This window comes from Phycodurus eques, chromosome 3, assembly GCF_024500275.1.
Source record: "Phycodurus eques isolate BA_2022a chromosome 3, UOR_Pequ_1.1, whole genome shotgun sequence".
NCBI lineage: Eukaryota > Metazoa > Chordata > Actinopteri > Syngnathiformes > Syngnathidae > Phycodurus > Phycodurus eques.
In genome coordinates, this window is record NC_084527.1 from 11,264,099 (window position 1) to 11,284,155 (window position 20,057).

A 20,057-nucleotide genomic window follows, 5' to 3' on the forward strand; every position below is an offset into this window, starting at 1 on the left:
TGGTCTTTTAAAAAATGGGAGGTACATATAAAAACTGTTGTAATTCCTACACCATTTACCTTATTTGCATGCAAATACCTTCAAAATAAAGCTGAAAGACTGCCAACAAAGCACATCTTATTTTTTCATTTCAAATCCTCTGTGGTCGAGTTTAGAGCCAAAAAGATGACAATTGTGTGGCTGTCCCAATATTTATGGACGTGACTGTACACCAGCCAGCAATGCTGATTCTGAAGGCCCTGGGCAGGTTACATTGACATAGCAACACATTGAGGCTGAAATATGATTGGACAAAAATAAAATAAAAAATACACACTAACTTCCACATGTACCCAGTACGCACTGGAAGCAATGCGGCCAAGAGAAACGCTACTGACTGTTTGTGTTGGTAGCTCGTCTATTGTTCGGGCGCTTTCATTCATGTGTGAGGGAGTCTCACGGACAAAAGACGCGTATTGTTGGGGGGGGGGGGGGGGTTGCGCGCGCGCTGATTGGCTGCCAGCGAGGCGCGAGCGAGCTTCGCCGCCCGCCGCGACAGATGGACTCGGCTCGATCCGAGTCGGAGCACCACAACGCGGCCACACCGAGCGACGGCGACCGGGGGGTGTGGGGGGGGTGGGCGGTGGACGAACCGAGGGGCGAAAAACAGCTCCAGTTCAACCGGCGGCTCACACCAAAAACGTCAAACGGAGGACCGGAACCGAACCCTTTGACGCTTCCGTCGTCGTAGTTTGGGGTAAGATGCTCATTAATATTAACACTTGGACTGCGGCGTTGTGGTCATACATTTAAGTTATTTTAATGTTTTTTTTCATCATTAACAGTCACAATTTCGTGTTTTTTAAAAACCATTTTGTGGAACATCTCGTTCAAGTGATGCTAGGACAGTGCCCAGCATGAAGTGTGGGCTCCGTCTAAAGCTTGGAGGAGCATCGAAGTGGGCGTGTGTTTCGGCTGTGACTGGTTATGTAACAAGCAGTAGATAAGGTTAAAATTCCTGTTTTCAAAAATGGTACTGTGACTTTTCCCTTTTAAAATATGCCAATTGATTCCATACATTAGTGTAGCCTTGGATGATAGATGTACTGTTACCTCTTTTATTAGAGAAACAATTATTTGGCAATACCTTGATTTTCTAGTGGTTTACTCGCCTGTGTTCAAATTCCACTCAGTGACTTGTGAGCGCGAGTGAGAATGTTTGTCTGTCTCTATATGTGCCCGGTGATTGTCCCGGGTATTTTACCCCGACCTCTCACCTGAAGTCAGCTGGGAAAGGCTCCAGCTCCCCGTGACCCTGAATCAGAATCATCTTTATTTTGCCAAGTTATGTCCAAAACAACACACAAGGAATTTGTCTCCAGTAGTTGGAGCCGCTCTAGTACGACAACAGACAGTCAATTGACGGAGAACACTTTTGAGACATAAAGACATTGAGAAAAACAGTCACTGAGCAATAAAGGGTTGCTAGTTATCTGCTCATGCCGGTACAAATTTTTTATTTTTTATTTTTTTTGACAATATGTGCAAAAGGCTGGAGAGTCCTCTAGCACTTAGAGCAGTTTGAATGACTAATATAGCAATAGACCATTGTGCAAAGGGCGCCGAGACTTCAAGGAGTGTATGCAAGTTTAAAGTGACTAATAGTGCAATAATCTGGGGCAATGTTGATTGTGCAAATGTTGCAGATACTTCTCAATCAGTGTGCAAGTGGTGCAGATGCTACTCTGGCATGAGTGGCCAGTATTGGTCAACAACAGATATGCAAATAATCCAGCGTTCCGAGACTACTACAATGAGTGCACGAGTAATGTATAATTGGCACGTCCATTTTGTTGGGTAGGGAGCGTAGGTTCGCGAGGTGGATCGACGGAAACGCCAATCTGTATCCTCTCTTGCGGGGCTTCACTAGGATGCCGGCTCGCTTCCCTCTGTGGCGCCGCCTCCGTCTCCATGCCAAAAACAATACTAGAGAGCGCGTAACCGAGGCGTCCACACGGGTAGGCGCCATCTTGTCCATATCGAGCAGGACTCTACTGTATTTTTTTTAAAATAGTTTTATCAAGGGATGCACACTGACTTACATTTGAGCACACGTAATTTACAGAAGCCTAAAAGTGTTGTCATCTGTGTCCTACTATCGGTTTATTTTTACGAATACAGAGGACTGCACAATATTAGCACCGATACTGATATCGGTATCGATGCATCCTTAGTTTTACCGCAGCATAAGTCACGAAGCATCGCCGTCATGGCAGAGAATGAGCTACACCTCTGACATGTATCGTTCATATGAAGGGAAGACGAGTAGTAATTAACAGGAGAAAGATGAAGACGCCATGCTAATTGCTAAGCTATCGTGACATAAAGTCGCAAAACACCAAAATAAGCGATGGGGTGATACAATACACTTGTCACATACTGTACGTCTGTCTTAAACCGCGTTATAGTGGACAGTAGCCAATTTTTGAAGAGCAAAATACCAGTCAAGTTAATGTGTCTTGAGAGAAAATACTGTAATACACAATAACGCTAAAGGACTGGAACCAGAAATCGGAACGTCACCGCTAGTCCGCTACGTCACTTGAGAAAAGGGGCCTGTAAGTTTAAAAGTCCATTAATATAATAAATATCTATAAGATAACATTTATTCGTCCCACAATGGGGAAATTTGCATAATTTCAGCAAGAATAGTGCATGCAGAAAATACAAAAATAGCATGCAAGAGGACATTTGGCTGCATCAGCAAATTAATTAATTAATTAATTGTAATTAATTAATTGCTGTGGCTCTTCTTTCCCACATGCGAGGCATTACAGTAAGTGGGCGCCGCGGTAGGTGAACCACCATATAGCCGTATAAACTGTATAGAGAATGGATAGATGGTTAGATTCTTACACAATCATTGATTGGTGGTGCTGATGCCATGGTGGTGCTGATCGAGCTTTCGTTTCACATGACTTAATCTCTCTTCCAGTCTCATCTGCCAAGCTTTAAATGGCCCCTGCCATGTCTAACGAGAAGCAGGAGGAACTATATTTTTGGCTCGGATATTTCAATGTTTCTGGTGTTGCTATGACACTAATGAGAATAGAGGCGATCTGCAGAGGCGGGAGGGTTGAAAGGGGTCGGGAGGAGGGTTTTACAAGCTATTCATCTCACTGAAAGACACGCAAAAACAACCACACGTGTGTTTGTCGGTTTGAGGGGAGGGTGAGGGGGGGGGTGGTAGCCAGGAAGTCGTGGTCATGAGTTTTAATTACACGCAGAATGGTCTGCGCTCTTTCACAATCACACACCAAGGAGAGAGTTCAGACGAGAGACGCAGACAAGAAAAACTGTGAATCCAATCAGATTGTAGACATGCTTTAGCTGAGGCGCAGTGGGCGATGGCGAAAAGCGGGGGGTGGAGAAGGAAGCAGACGAAGGGCTGACGCCCAAATGAGCCACTAGGGAATTATTCGACTGAGATGTACATTTGAACTCTCGACTCCTCCTCCGTTTTTTTCCAAATTACATTACAGGGGATTTGTTCTGCGATGTTTGTCAACCTGTGATTCATTTGGATTCCAAAATATTTGTAACCATATAAAATAATGCAAAATGAATGAGACATAAAGCCTTTATAAACTTTCTTTTCTCACTGAAATTGGTCTGTTTTTAGCCACTGGCGCTGTCTAGGGCAAATTAGTAACTTTATACCCCGCCTCATATACTGCTGAGCTAATAGCGAGTCTGGCTTTCATTCCCATGGTAAACCTCAGCATTGGACGAGAATAGATTCAACTTCTGGAAGCAGAGTACAGAGTGAAATAAAAATGAAGCAAGTGCTGATAAAGACAATAAAAGCATTTTTACTTGTAGCAGTTCTTGTAGGTACCAGTTCTTACACTAAATGAATGTTCACCAACCTTTTTAAAACTGAGAGCTACAGTACTTCTTGAATACTGATTAATGCCCAGTAAATCATAACAAACAGTTCATCCTTTGATGTCTGCTGATTTTAGGTCTACTGACGTTTGGCGATGACATTTTGATTTTAACAGAGGTGTTTGAATGTTATTGTTTGGAAGTTGGTGTAACAATAAGGCTCCTGTGGTGGAAGCAGTGTTAAGTGGGGTACACACATACCCACAATACAACCAAGTTTCAAAGTCAGCAAAGGCCCGATTGTCAGATGTCTGTAAAAGATGATCCTGACCAATTACCCTGCGGTGTGTGGTGCGTTCAGTGATTTTTTTTTTTCCCTTTCTGAGGGTCTGCTCTGAAAACAGATTGACCATCATTAATGTTAAACCTGTTCAACATTTACAATGCCAAATAGGCTTTACACGATCAGGATCTTTGGGGCCGATCAGTGAGTTTAAGAAAACGATATCTGATCACATGATGGAGGACTGTATCTATTTAAATGACCTGTTCATTTACTGTATATACTTGTGTACTTAATTGCTAAAAAAAATATATTTACAATAAATAATGTATCTTTGTTCCTCTATTTATGTCAGTGAGGCATAGTGACAGACAGAACAAATGAATGGTCTTCTATTAGATGGCAGGAAGTAAATACAGTAAATAATGTATCCACTTTTTGTGAGATTTTTGTTTGTTGGTGTGCCGTGAGATTTTTCAATTGTAAAATATGTTCCTTGGCTCCATAAAGGTTGGAAATCACTGCTCTAGCCAGGTCATGTATTCTAATCAGTCAGGTCAAACCAACATTACAACATGACAGAAATAATGGGTGCTAACTTACTGTACTTAAATTACTTAATTTTTAATGAAATTACTTCACCCACACCGAAACTTTAGATCATGATTCGACAGAACGGCGGCATGTTTACATACAACCGTTCGAGTTAACACTAGCTTGCTAGGCTACTTAACGTTTTGTTGCCTGCTTGCGAGCCGTATCGTATTAAAAGTACATGAACATACCCGAAGCAAGCCTTAAACGAACGTCCTCTCCTGAGCACCGGTGACCACCAACACTCGTTTTTCCCTATTTTGTTCTTACAAACACACGGCGCGATCCATTATTGTTGTCGTCGCCATGGTAACGAGTGTATCCGGTTGCGTTTGCGTTGACATAATGAAGCCCAGTGATCGGAAAAAACAGGATGCGGTGGTATCGGAATACAAGATTTGATTGCAGTAGTCTGACATAGTGCAATCGTGAAAGAGCAAAGAAAAATGTGTCTTTTAGTCTGACCAGGCATCGTCAGATATTTACAGGACTACGCCAAAAGTCACGCGACAAGGCTAAAAGTAAACTAACTTTTTGATTCAAATATACTGTGCACGATGGCGCCGCGGAGTAAATGTCTTTTGCGGAGCCAATCAATGACGTCATTGATCGTATCGGCGAATTATGGCATTAAAGCCGATCAGCATAAAATGCTAAATATCGTCCGATACCGATAAGGCCGATAAAATCGGTGTAAAGTCTAATGCCAAATCGTGTGTGGTTAACACGAGTTTGGTTGAACCACGGACTACGTGATTGTGACCCGAAACAGAACGATCGGCAATTAGGAAGCAATCTGAAGCTCGTGCTGTTGTAGGTCACAAATAGAGGAGGTCAGTCTTGGTACTGCCACAGAAATCTGGTTTTGGGGAGCAGACTCGCCATTGTCAGAGATATCGTTGTGTGTGTGTGTGTGTGTGGTGTGCTGTTTTGGTCATCGTGAGTACACCACATAAGAGCAGTCAGCACACACTTAACTCGTCAAGAGGTTAAAAATCGGTATGTGTGTACCCATCTTTAACAGGTCCTGTTCCTGAGGTCACAACAACCGAAGCTCTGCAGAATCAAGTGTGGAAACACGCTATAATGAGCCCACAAGCACGGCTACCCTTGACCGCGGCCGCAGTGTTAAAGTCTAATCACCTCCATTTTGTAGCTGGACACCGCCTGTTATGCTTGACAAGCGTGACATACAAGTACTGAAATATTGATAGCGCTCGGCTGATTGCGTTTTAATATTTAATCAAATTCTGAGAACTGATTGACAGGCTCAGATTATAGCAGCCGTGTGTTAAAACCCGATGTGTGTGAATGTAGACGGTCTATGAGTGCTAATTCATCTGTGTTGCCGTTGGATTAAGGAAGTCATGGCCGTGTTTCAGCTTCCTGTGTGACTGGCTGAGCAAATGAGGAACTGATACAGCGGAAGGGGAGCGCTTCCTTTATATGCCCCCGCTCGCCTCTGTCTCTTTGCTTTTTGCTGTCTTAAGAGAAGTCTCACTTTGTAAACACACGCGCACACAAACACCCCTGGATGACAACGTTGCTCATAGTTTTGGGTATGTACACAATCTACCTGTCATTGTCTTCCTGTATGCTACATCAATTTAGTATAATGCAGTGTATTTATCTTTATTTATATTTGTCTGCTGGATCTCTTTAGCATCTAATTGGTCTGAACTTTTATAACCAATTAATGGTAGTATTTAAGTTTTAATTATACAGCAGTACTTTGATTTACAAGTTTGTGTTCTGTGATCAAACTTGTAACTAATTTTAATAGTATATCAAATCAGTTTTCCCCAATGAAATTAATTGAAAGGCCATTCATTTGTCCTAGTTTCCTTAAAAAAAATGGAATTAGAAAAAAGTACCGCTGTGTCGTATAAAAACATATTAAAACAGGTTTCAAAAGACCCCCCAAAACTAATTTGAATTGCAAAAAAATGAGCACCCACACCAGTTTCACCAATTACAACAAAATTTAGAGGACATGTCTTCATCAATTGAGAAAACAGAGAAAATGGCTTGAATTTTGTTTGAATGTGTGAAGTGTCAGTCGAAGAGCAGATGTTACGTGAGGTAAATTGCTCGGAAGGGAGACGAAACAGCGGCCATAATTTACATTTCATCAGGTACATTGATGTAAAAATAGACATGATGAAACTTAATACATTAAGACAGCCTGGCTTATTTATTGACATCTCTGTTGCTTGAATTAGTTTCACAGATATGTGCTATTTTGACACTAAAATGGATAGTGCACTGTACATTGTAGCTAGCAGGACAGCCTTTGTTTCACTAAATTACTCAGACAACCGAACCATATGTTTTATATGTACTGTACTTGTGTGAAAATGCCTTTCACAAACCCAGTGATGGAGGTTTGGTTTCCAGTCTTTAAAAAGTCTGGCCATCTTTTCTGTACAGGTCAGGTTCTGGGAATATGAGCATATATCTTTTTAATGTTTTTCATTTACCTTCATTTCTTAGTGAATAATACATGGATGTTACACATTCTACTGTTAAGCTGTCAACCATCCTGCTAGCTAGCTGCTTAGCATGTTAAACGTAATCACATGAATGTCAGGGTGATGAATGAAAGTCTTGGGATTCCTGATTTAGAGAGGAAACGTCTCAACAACATGCAGAGAATTCCTCCTCTGCACATCATGACAGCTGTTCAGACAATTCCCATTTTGACCTATGCTATGGAAAAACACTTTGGAACATACTAACGCCAGCTTTCCACTTTAAGCAAACTGGAGTGAACACATGCACAGAACTGGAATATGTCTTCATGTTTCTCGTTTCACTCATATTTCAGTTGTGTGAGCTCAAATGTCTTTAGTTCTTCCCTCATCTGCTGGCTGCATGTCTCTGTCCATGTTGGAGCAGCTGAAATAGGAATTTGGCTTAGCATGTTGCACGTGTCCTGCACCTGTTCACCCTCACAGAAGCTTCTTTTTCCAACCCGGCATGAACAAACATAAAAATGGAAAAGTAAGTGAATTGATTGTGGTGGCCAAGAGATCCAACTAGTGTATGTGTTTAGGAGTGTTTTCAAGTATGTGGTCGAAGCCAGCGTGTTTGTTTGTCTCTTGGAGGAAGTAGTTGCCATGTAACAAATCTTGTGTTTTGGCTCTTTTGTGCTCTTCCTCTGCTGGTCATGAGGATTTATGAGACTCTGGCGATAACGATCAGGCACCTCTTTGGTTTCTCCCCTCAGCCCCGCTCATGCAGTCTGACCATGGATGGCACTCACAATGGGGTTCAGGTCGGAGAGAACAAGTTCATCAGCAAGTAAGCCTCTCACTTTTGATTACAAAACCCGTGTAGTGTTACAAAGGCTGAATTTACTGCTGGTTCAAGTGCCCAATTCCGATTTAATCCCTATATCTGATTGTCGATTAACATGTACATTCAAAATAATCAATCCAATACCATGAAATGCTGTGGCCCCGGCATGAATCCTAACTTCATACCCTGCATGCCGATAGACTCTCCCGCTTTCGACTCCAATGAGAAAGGCAGCACAGATTCAATAACAAATGAATGTTTAGCCCCCGTGTCACTGAGAATTTTAATGGGAGCACGATGGGTCCTTAAGAGACACTGTAGAACATGACATAGTTGGAGCATGAGATGGCAACGGATGCTTCCCCTTAGCTTTTAGCAACAGACACTGATCCTTCCAGTGACTATAACCATGACAGTAATTACAAATTCTGGGACCCCCGGGCCTGCCCGCTGTTGTAGACTTCCGTGTGGGACTCTCCTTTGACAATTTACTCCAGTTACGAGGATTTCCACTGGTTATCATCCGCACCTTTCCATCCACCAGTAGACCGTATCCCAGAAAAAAAACCAGAATTGTGCGCATTTATTTCTGAAGTGACATAAAACAGACCTGTCACAAATGATAATTTGCATCCAGTAGTGCTGCAATTAGTAATCGAGTGTCCTGATGACAATTCTATCGAATAATCAAGTAATCGGCTAAAATATATTTTTGTTTGGTTAAAGAGCAATTCTGAATACACAAGAGAAAATGAGACATTTCATTTAATAATGAACAACCTATTGGTTTCCTCTTTCAGATAATCAAAATTATTTTTCTTTAATTCACATTGTGCATGCAAGCAGGAACTGCATTTTCTTGTTTACAAACATTTCTTGTGAGGCAATTTCAAACACAAATAAAAATTAATAAAACAAATGTAAATAGATTTCAGCGTAATCTTGGCATTTCTTGTATCAAAAACAAAGGCATTGATTTAAAAAAAAGAGGAACACAAGTTTGTCATCTTATAAAAGCACAATTTTTCCAATTGTGGTATCTGAGTCAGAACATTAGGGGGCACTACATGATGTGTTATGTTACGTAAATAACAGGCGAAGAAGAAAAAGACACAAAGAAGAATGTTCCTTCGTGTTGAATAGATGCTAGCTGTGTGCTGATTGCTAAGTAAAGTGAATTAAAAAAAGAAATACAAGACTGATTCTTGAGAACATTCCACTGACTAAACCCAACTGTAGTGAACAGGAAGCCCAGCCAGAGCACAGCCGGCTCGCCGTGTAACTATTTGCGTGATCGTTCACAAAGCCTCCTGCTAATGCTAACGAAAACAAGCATATGTGACGTCAAACCACTCGAGTCCATCCACCCATCCATCCATTTTCTGAGCCGCTTCTCCTCACCAGGGTCGCGGGCGTGCTCGAGCCTATCCCAGCTATCGTCGGCCAGGAGGCGGGGTACACCCTGAACTGGTTGCCACCAACGCGAGTTTTTTTTTTCTTCATATTGTTACGTTAATTGTCATTTCCGTGTATGTTACCAGTACTTCATGGCATGTGTTCCTTATGTAACAGCCACATTTATTGTAGATTTATGTTGCAGTTTTTTTCTTTGAATGAAATCATTACTTTAGTGTCTGGAAAAAGTGACCAAAGAGTGGTCAATTCTGCTACATCACAGGTGTCAAACTGGTGGCCCGGGGGCCCGATCCGGCCCGCCACATCATTTTATGTGGCCCGCGAAAGCAAATAAAAATTGCTCATTGTGTTCTGGTGTAATGCCATTGAGATATTTGCAAGCATTTTTTTGTTACCCGTCCCCCTTTGAAAAGAAACATGTTTTTATAGGCTTCTGATTTCAAAACTGGCTATTCGTCAATGTGTTGTGTATACTGTATGTAATTACAGTATATGAGGTAATCTTTCATTTATATGGGTTCACAATCGTAGCGGCCCTCCGAGGGAAGTCATAACTACGATGTGGCCCGTGACAAAAATGAGTTTGACACCCCTGCTCTACATGAACATGCCCAACAGGGCATTACCTGTTAAGAGAAATAAGCTGTAATAAACCTTTAGTGTAGGGAGGACACTTCAACATGAGAGAGATCTGTTGAGAACATCAACATTAGGGTTACATCATTCTGTAAATCCTATAATGAAATATACTTATACTGTTTAGAAAGTGAGTTGCAGAGTGTACGTATCTCAATAGTTTGGTAAAAATGTGAAAAGTCAATGTGCTCCAGTCTGAGTGAAGTCACGAGTAATTGCGGTCCAAGTCAAGTTGCATGTCTTTTGTTGAGTCTAAAGTCATCAAATTCATGACTCGAGTCCAGGTCATGTGACTCGAGTCCACACCTGTCATAGTGTAGTATATCTGTAACCCGGAGTAACGTTTGTCCCAGTCTCTGTCTATATTGCGCCATAGCACCACTAAACAACAGGGGCCCATTTTTGCAACTAACAGACTTTGTTAATGGCGGTTTAAGTAACAACTGTAACTGGAAACTATTTTTGGACACGTACTGTCCAAAAAGTCCATTACGTCCGTTAAATCGAGGTCCAGTAAATCAAGTTTCCACTGTAGATGTTTGCAAATGTCTTACTTTGATTTAATACAAAAATAATCAGTATTTCATGGAGGACTACATAAATCTGAGAATATTTACTGTTGAGAGGCTGAAATTATGCGGATTTGGAAAAAAAATCAGTTAAACAATGAATCGATTATCAAAGTAGTTGTCGATTAATTTGATCGTCGATTAGTTGTCGATTAATTGTTGGACATCTGCTTGACGCGTATCCCAGTTATGCCACTTGAGAGCGTAAAATCAGAACCATGCAGTGTAAATCCAGCCAAAGAGACATGTTCAAGCCTGCTGCTGAGATTCGGCCATCTCTGTCTCCAGGGCAACCATCCTCTCGCATCTGAAAACGTACAACCTTTACTATGAAGGACAGAATCTGCAGCTCAGGCACAGAGAGGTCTGTATGTGCCTCACATTGTCTGCCATTTTACACACATGGCCTGCCAGTTCTTCGATCCAGCGGTGGGTAATTCATTGATTCCTCCTAACAGGAAGAGGGGGAGCTGATCGTCGAGGGCCTGTTGAATATCTTTTGGGGCCTGCGGCGACCAATCAGGCTTCAGATGCAGGACGACCACGAGCGCATCCGACCGCCTCCCTCCTCCACATCCTGGCACTCTGGTTGCATTCTGGACAGTCAGGGGTGAGACGTGCACGTGGGTCAGGTTACGCCACAATGACCGGAAATGTCCACACATCGAAGGTCAATGGGGACAAATGTACACACACGGGACACTTTATTAGGCACACCAGTATGATCTCATGAGGTCCAATGCAAGAACTAAATTCTATCTTTACAAAGATAACAATAATCCTTTTCGAGAGAGAGAGAGAAAGAGCAAGAGAGAGAAAGAGAGTGTTGATGTGAGCATATTGACGTCTGATTTGTAAAACTGACAAATGGGTCAGGTCATTCGTAGACTCGGTTATAAAACAATTGTAACATGTATGTAAAATATTTTAAATAGTTTATTTTAACAATAAAATATATATATATATATATATATATATATATTATATATTATATTATATTTTTTTTTTTTTTTGTCCTGTTCAGCTGTTAGGTCAAGCAGAATGGAAAATCTGTATACCTTTCATGCCGGAACAGTTTTACTGTGTCTTTCCAAATTTTATAATTAACTAACCAATTATTTACTACAATAGGTTCAAATATTGTAAAATCTCTAAGTAAAGTATGTATTTATTTGAGTAATAAAATAATAATTACTCCCAGTGTTTAATTGTATTATTTGTAATAATTTAATGATTTCATAGACCAGTTATTTCATCAAATTAATAAAGGATTGTTTAATACATATGTGAAATTGGCTATTATAGGAAAATATCCCCTGTTTATTAATTAATTTATAAATTAAAAATGATCCCCATTTTAAAATAATTATTTTAACTAACTAATTATTAAATAGAATAAAAGTTGTTTAGTGTATGTACAATTATTTATTTTACATTATCTCATTGTATTGCTAACAATCAAGTATCCACTTATATAATGGACAAATAAATTAATACTTATAATAATTAACCAATTTTAGGGAAAGAGTGTCTACATTTTGTGGTTTTTTTTTTTTAATTACGAGACGCCTGATAAAGCAAATGCTCGGTGGAACCGATTGAAGAACGGAGTGGGTCACCTGCGGCTGCCGGGCCGTACTTTGCCCACCCTTGCCTTTTGCCCTGTGATTGACTGGCGACCAGTGTACCTAATGTTGTCAGTTACCGTAGAATATTTAATATATGTACAGATGAAAAACGGGGACAAACTTTTAATGCGGGACTTCCGTACAGTTCCCCAAACAGCACAGACGGTCAACAGAAGCCACACGTGACTCCGCCCGCTATGGAGGTGACGCCGCCTGACAACCGATCGGAAGACAACGGCGTGATGGAGCACGCGGAAGGTGCGTGTTCTCATTAAGAATGTACAGTAAGTCTGATAAAAAAATAACTCATTTAGGAAGTTTCATGTGACTTTCCCATTGATCCATCAGAGGACAGCGAGAACTCAGCTCAGCTCCTCAGAACCAAGAGTGACGCCGGGGTCCTAAGGCGGGCCCACCGCCGCTCCCCCAGCGACCAGAGGAAGATCCGACGCCATCGCTTCTCCATCAATGGACACTTCTACAACCACAAGGTCAACAAATAACTAGAACACAGATATAACGAATGCTCATACTCCGAAATTTTTCCAGTCAAGTGTTGTAATTAACTTCCCATTTCGATACTCGTGTGTCTCAGACAGCCGTGTTCACGCCTGCTTTCGGCTCGGTGACCAACGTTCGCATCAACAGCTGTATGACGACGCCGCAGGTGCTGAGAGTTCTCCTCAACAAGTTTAAGATTGAAAACAGTCCGGATGATTTTGCACTCTACCTCGCCCATGCCAGTGGAGGTGAGCAATAACACTCCCATCATCCTATTATTCTTTTTTGGGGGGGGGGCGTGCACCTGTACGTCTTTTAAAATTTACAAACGTAATCTGTAAGTGTGTGTGTGCATGTGTGTTTCAGAGCGAGTGAAGCTGAAGCGCAGTGACTTCCCTCTGGTTTTGAGAGTTATGCAGGGTCCGTGCGAGCAGGTGTGCAAACTGTTCCTCATGGAGGAGGACTTGGGAGAAGAAGTCACATATGATGTAAGTAAGCAGCTACACACAAACACGCAGTGAACTGCTGCCTGCTCATGTGCGTGTCTTCTCCACTCCACCAGGTGGCGCAGTATATCAAGTTTGAAATGCCCGTGCTGCAGAGCTTCATCACCAAGCTGAAGGAGGAGGAGGACAGAGAGGTGCAGAAGCTGAGGAGAAGGTACAGCAGCTTGTGTCCATTCACGCTACATTAATGGAACCAAAAAGAACCCCAGATGTTGATCACATTCTGTGATGTTCTTTTTGTCAAAATATCACAAGGCTCAAGCATTAGGGAACAGATGGACAACCTATTTCTTAGCCCGTTTTGAAGGGGGGGGTCTCATACAAGTGAGTGACTGTATACCAATGGAGAGTCTGGTTTTCGTTTTACCATAAATACTTGAGGAACTGAAGCCTGATCCGTGCTAGCAAAATAGCCACAAGGACAATTAAATAATTTGTTCTTGTGGAGGCAGCGCTTCGCACACTATTCTACTGTGGAGGTAGAACATCACCAAAAACAAGAAAAAAAAGACAGTTGGCGACTCACGCCCGCACATATTCGCACACATCGATGAATCGAGTTAAAATAGCCTTTTTTGTTTCATATTCATTTGTGAAATGTTATGTTAAACAAGGTCTCTAAGCGTTTAATTGATTATCACAATAGTCGTTGATGAATCTGATAATTGATTAGTTGTCGATTAAGCGAGTATAATTCATAACTGCTTATATTTTGCAGGTACAACGTCCTGCGCTGCATCATAGAGAAGCAGCTCGGCTGTCTCCCCGAAGGCCCCGCATGTATGTGAATGTCAAAGTGCCGGGCGACGACAAGCTCCAAACACGAGAAGAAGACACGCAGCGAGGACGCCATCTCGCTGCGTCTGCTTTGGATCGTGGAGACGGTTTGTTACGTTGTGTGTGGACATTTTACAACACAATGTGACTCAGGGAAGCTGACAAACTCTTTATCATCAGGCAGTGATTGGCCAGCCATCCATTTTTTTTAATAGCGTATTGTCCGTGGAGCCTATCCTAGCGGACTTTGTGTGAGAGGCAGGACGCAGCCTCGAGAACCTTCAGAGAACCTAACATGCATGTTTTTGGAATGTGGGAGGAAGCCAAAGTACCTGAAGAAAATGACACAAGCCCAAAGGGAAGATACACAAGTAGGGCCTGAGCCTAAATTCAAACCCAGGGCCTGTTGACTGTGACCCAGACATGTCAACCACTAATCCACGATGCCACCCACGCTGATTGTCTCAAGCCCGTTTGTAGCACAAGCATCGTGTCACGCTGTCAGTCAAGTGCCTGCTAAAAACTCACCAAGCACAAACACACCACTAGGATTATATTTCCTCCACATAAAAATCAGATGATGAGCACAAAGGTAAAAAAGCTTCCTCTTTTCCCACAATGCACCGGGCGGCTTTTTGTCCCCTGCTGCAGGTGGACGAGTGGTTCTTCCTCAACTCACAGGTACTCCTAATTCATCTTTGTGTGAAATAACATACGCAATCATTCAACAAAATGAAAAAATATGAATGTCATGTTGACATGTTGAAAGCACAACAAAAGACTGGAGCTGTTATTTTAAGCCTGGTGCACAACACAAGACCGCTTGTGTCTGCCTGTTGTGCGATCCACACAGCTTGCATGCACACTCAGAGCCCAAGTGGAAGTAGGTCAGTAAAAGTGTTCACCGGCACACAGACAGACAGAAGGCCAGACGGCATCATGTTGTGTCGCGCTTGTCTGTTATTAAATCATATTTGCCGACTGCAACACCGTTAAGCCGCTTCAAGGTGTCCACTAAACTTGCTGCCAACACAAGGCATATTTTAGTGAGCTTGTAGATTTGTATTGTTTTTACCTTTAGTGTACTGTGTAGTTCTTACAGTTCATGCAAATGTCTGAATGTCATTCTGAGAATGTGCATGCTTTATGTTACAGACTTCTTTTGACTGCTTCTTTTTTTTGGGGGGGGGGGGGTGACTTCTTAATTAAAGCTAATGAAATATTTTAGTCCTTCACATGTGGACAACTCATGATGATGTGAAAATGTAGGGCTGGGGTGGTTGAATAATGATTGTAATTTAATTAAAAAGAGTTTTGAAAAAAGATAGATTGTGTCCAGTTAAAAAAAAAAAGAAGTGTGTCATCCATCCATCCATTTTCTACAGAACAGTGGTTCCCAAACTTTTTACAAGTGCAGTCTAAAAAAACTTCTTAGCTCCCCAAGTACCACCATCATGACCAACATTAAAATACAGTAACGCAACAATTTCACAGGATTCTTGATAATGTAAATGATCAGTGGGCCGAACGAAAGAACGAAGGAGGCCGCACAAGGCACGCTGGTCATACTTTGCGCACGCCTGATCAAAAGGTACTCAAACTGACTGGAATATCCCATTAGTCGAGACCGCAACTCATCGGACAATTAGAGCATTAAGTCCAAATTAGACCAGTAGGTGTTAGGCTTACTGTCAGTGGTGCAGCAGATTACCAACCACTCCGCCAGCCAATGACAGCCGGGAGAGGCATGATCCCCTCGACGTGACCGTCTGAAGGGTAAGTGGCCGACCGTGATACGCACTTCATATACGGTATACACACGCCGTCGGTGGCAGAACACACCACCGCGCATACACACGCTTGGTGGTTTTCAGCTTCTGGAAGAGGGAAAAGCCAGAGGCGCTTCACCTGAGGAACTTGGATTTCTTCCCGAAAGACCAACCAGGTCAGAGCACTTTCATTTAGATCAGGCGGGCACTTATTATATAGTATACTCATTTGGTCCTTAGGTGTCCTTCCTCTTTTCCCACAATGCACCAGGCGGCCCTGATTTAGATGCATCGCACTATACTAGAATATCATGCAAAACGTAATTCATTTCTATAGTTCAAAATTTTTAAAATAAAGTGGAAGTCATATATTATCCAGATTTAGTACACAGTGAAATATTTCATGATTTCATTTATTATCATTTGGAAGATTAACCAACCAAAACCCTAAATTACATTAGATGAGAAACCATCGAAATAATTTTTAATATTGAAATTTGCGAGTAATTGGCCTTCTACGTTTAATGATTCTGTACAATATATGAACAAAATAAAGAGACCACAGCAAAATTATCACTTTATGCTGACAATTGTTAATGAGATGTTCATGCAAATTTTCTATAAACATCTATATGATGATGATGATGTTTGTTTACTCTTGCAATGGTCTCTTATTTTCCTTCCCCACTGTAGTACAGTATGTGCGTGTATTTTGATTCTATAATATTGGCTATTATTGTATTACGCACAACATTAGGTACATTTTCACAATCTGAAGATTATGCTTTTGTGCTATTTAATTGTTTAATGAGTCAATAATTATGCTCTTGTGTGCGTCGGTGATCGAGATGACGTCCAATTTGTTTGTGTTGGAAAGTTCTCACCTTGTTTGTGACTGAACGGTCCCGTAATAGGATTATTGCTAGTGTAATTTTAGCAGCAAGTCCGTGTGAGTGTGTGCGTGGGTTTGCGCGTGTTGATGATAGAACAAATTATGTCACTCAGGAATGAGTTCAGCCGTTCCATTCTGTTATCTCTTATTAATATTAGGTTGCTATTATTGGTCATATGGACATCATTTCAGATTGAACACTGCTATTGTCAAAGCACATATTACTGAAGAGAACCCAATTAAAGGCACAAGAGAGGATGAAAGCTTGTGTGAAAAGTGTGTCTCCATTTAGAAGGATTATTTAGAGCTCTTCAATAATCAGCGTGGTAAAAATAACAGAGCCGTGCTCAGAACATCCTACGTGTTTGTGTTTGTCTTAGGTAAAATTCACTTTTCTAACAGTGGGTACGGAAAGTTTTCAGACCCCCTTCAATGTTTCACTCTTTTTTTATATTGCAGCCATTTGTTAAAATCATTTGTTATTTTGTTTTCCTCATTAATGTACACACAGCACCCTATAGCGACAGAAGAAAAACGTTAATTGTTGAAACTTTTGCAGATGTATTAAAAAAGAAAAACTGAAATATCACACAGCCATAAGTATTCAGACCCTTTGCTGAGTATTTAGTAGAAGCACCCTTTTACACCTAATACAGCCATGAGTCTTTTGGGGAATGATGCAACATTTTTTGGGGGGGGGGAATCCTCTGCCATTCCTCCTTGCAGATCCTCTCCAGTTCTGTCAGGTTGGAAGTTGAACGTTGGTGGGCAGCCATTTTGAAATATTTAAGGGGGTCTGAAAACTTTCCGTACCCACTGTATATTCGCGGTAATTTGTCTATTCAGTAGTAAGTGCATTTATTCAGCATGAAGTGCATTTTTCTAATAATATCAAATCACAATTGTCCTTTTTTTTTTTCCTCACAAAAATAGAGCGAACAAAACATCCATCCATCCATTTTCCGAGCCGCTTCTCCTCACAAGGGTCGCGGGCGAGCTGGAGCCTATCCCAGCTGTCATCGGGCAGCAGGCGGGGTACACCCTGAACTGGTTGCCAGCCAATCGCACAACCAAAACATCCCAAAATATATAAGTAACTATGAGTTTTGTACTTCAACGTGGGCCAGGCGATAAAGCAGCACGAGATTGTGCATCTGTGAAATCTTCTGACACTCTTCGTGCGCTGCATTTTCAGGATATCACAATTTAATGAGTCACGGCTGGCGTGGTTCACTTGCCTGACTGGTTCAGTTCCCTCTCAGTGTTGGTCAGAAATGACCTGAACAGGATGAGCGGAATAGAAAATAGATGGATGGAATATTTAATGTGAGAGAGAGAGAGAGAGAGAGAGAGAGAGAGAGAGTGAGAACAGTCTGTCACTTATTGAAGGGTAGCTGTGTACTTTTTTCTTATCATTTTTCTGGACACAACTCGTTGTGTTTGTCCAGCCAGGAACGAAACCACTCTAAAAACATTCAGTCCGACTCTTCGCTGACTTTCTTTCGCTCCCGTAAACTCTACCTTCAACGTCAGCTTTACAGATGCCCAAATAGATGCTGTGTAGGCTCCACGTAGTGTTATCAGATGTCGTAATGGTATAACCTGGATTTCTTTTTTCAACTGAGGGCGTGAAGAAGGTGGAGCAGTGTGCATTCATGTGGTCAGCACGTCTGCCTGCAGAGTACATTAGAAACAGCTCCCAGTGTGATGCTGTGCAGTTGTACATCCCTGCTAACTGTAATAATAAAAAAAAAAATTCCCATGTGTTGCAGGTTAAACAATCATGTCCATGCTACAACAAGTCCCCCTGACAGTGGCCATGTGTGTGCTGCTCTTAGCCACACTGACCCCCACCTCGGAGGCCCGACGCGGCGGAGGCTTCAGGGGGGGTTGGGGCGGCAGCAGGCCAGCCTACAGGCCGGCCCCTCCCAGAAGCAACGGACCCAGTGCGGGTAAAGTAGCCGGCGCTGCGGCGGCGGGAGCCATCGGGGGAGCCATGCTGGGGTCCGCTCTGAGCCGCCCCGGGTACGGCTACGGCGGAGGGTACGGGGGATACGGAGGGTACGGGGGCTACGGGGGAGGCTACGGCTACGGCTACCCGCGGTACGGCGGTGGCTACGGACCCAGGCCTGCGTATGAGCCGGAGGGCTCCGGAGATATGGAGTACTACACCGGCGCGTCCAGCGGCCCCATCTACAACAGCATCATCGTTGTGATCGGCTCCCTGCTCTCTCTGCTGCTCATCATGTGAAGACACGCTGAGGGTAGCTAGCAAAAGTTGCACCTGCAACACCACCCTCCAAAAATTACAAGCTACGGCTTTACTGGACCTCGTCTGCACCGAAACCCGTCGAGGACAGCGAGTTGGCGCAAGAAGTAGTGTGCACCGAGAGTCTGTTCGCACTGACGGGCACTACAGCGGTAGACTAAATGTAACTTGCAACCTAAACAATCAGGGAACTGAAAAATGCTGACGTCGTCGAGGGCTAGAGGAGGAGTTTTAAATCTGATTGGTTAAAATGACAATGATGTGTTAATGAATCGAAATTCAAATGATTGTGAAAGAAACATTCTCATGGTGAAAATAGTTTACCTTTGAACTTTCAGCACTATTGATTCTGCTGGCCCTGGGCTGATTTCATTGACGTGGCAGCACGTAGACGCTGGAATCCGATATCTAACGTCCACATGACGTACTGGCAGTAGTGCAGCCAAAGGAAATGAAGAGAATAACGTGGGGAAGGAACGAATAGAATCCCATGAATGAAATATTAGAATTGAAGATGTCGACGTAGATCACTGCTTCTGTTAAGTGTTGCGGGCAGCGACGGCATCTGTGTTGTTGTTATATTATAACCTGCTAATTTGAGGACATCAAAGTTCTGCCTTCACTATCGTGATATTGCTTACTGTCAGACAGGCACTCCAATCAATCTCAGTTAATCGTGCGGAGCTATTCGATTGTCTAGGGGTACCTAATGAAATGGCTGTTGCGTGGAAATGCAGTCATTGAATATGAAATTGTGTAAGGATCCTGAGTAGATCCCAGGGAAGTCACATGAGGACCAAATAGTGCTCATGACTAATACAGCTTTGGTTCAGCCAATCAGTACAATGCTTGTTTGTAATAAATCTTTATGAGATCAACATGTTTTTGTAGACTGTTATGATGACAAATGTGCTTTACTATTGTAGATTGTTCCTTAATTTAAGACAAATTACAATAAATAAAGACAGTTTGACCGCGCAGTGTTTTATTTGTTGTCACGGTGGTTTTTGTCTTCGTGAACTATTCCATCATTGGACAAACGGTATTAGA

At 42.2% G+C, this 20,057-nt stretch overlaps 2 protein-coding genes across 5 annotated transcripts; both read left to right on the top strand.

Annotated features, from left to right (window-relative positions):
- Positions 1-573: 573 nt before the first annotated feature.
- Positions 574-15,402, top strand: rassf2b (Ras association domain family member 2b). 2 transcript variants are annotated; one of them, XM_061672026.1, is made up of 10 exons: positions 574-736; positions 7,974-8,047; positions 10,954-11,029; positions 11,124-11,275; positions 12,439-12,551; positions 12,642-12,784; positions 12,889-13,042; positions 13,161-13,282; positions 13,357-13,454; positions 14,019-15,402. In XM_061672026.1, exons 2-10 carry the CDS (start codon positions 7,995-7,997, stop codon positions 14,086-14,088), a joined length of 981 nt encoding a protein of 326 aa, XP_061528010.1. In that variant the 5' UTR covers positions 574-736; positions 7,974-7,994; the 3' UTR covers positions 14,089-15,402. The 2 variants fall into 2 exon arrangements, with proteins under 2 accessions (XP_061528010.1, XP_061528009.1); XM_061672025.1 differs by lacking the exon at positions 574-736 and adding an exon at positions 6,175-6,303.
- A 280-nt stretch (positions 15,403-15,682) lies between these two features.
- On the top strand, positions 15,683-19,980 carry sprn2 (shadow of prion protein 2). 3 transcript variants are annotated; one of them, XM_061672028.1, is made up of 3 exons: positions 15,696-15,853; positions 15,952-16,022; positions 18,511-19,980. In XM_061672028.1, the coding sequence occupies exon 3, from the start codon at positions 18,522-18,524 to the stop codon at positions 18,987-18,989; it is 468 nt and encodes a 155-aa protein (XP_061528012.1). In that variant the 5' UTR covers positions 15,696-15,853; positions 15,952-16,022; positions 18,511-18,521; the 3' UTR covers positions 18,990-19,980. The 3 variants fall into 3 exon arrangements, with proteins under 3 accessions (XP_061528013.1, XP_061528012.1, XP_061528011.1); XM_061672029.1 differs by lacking the exon at positions 15,952-16,022 and having other exon boundaries at positions 15,683-15,853; XM_061672027.1 differs by lacking the exon at positions 15,696-15,853 and having other exon boundaries at positions 15,862-16,022.
- Positions 19,981-20,057: the final 77 nt, after the last annotated feature.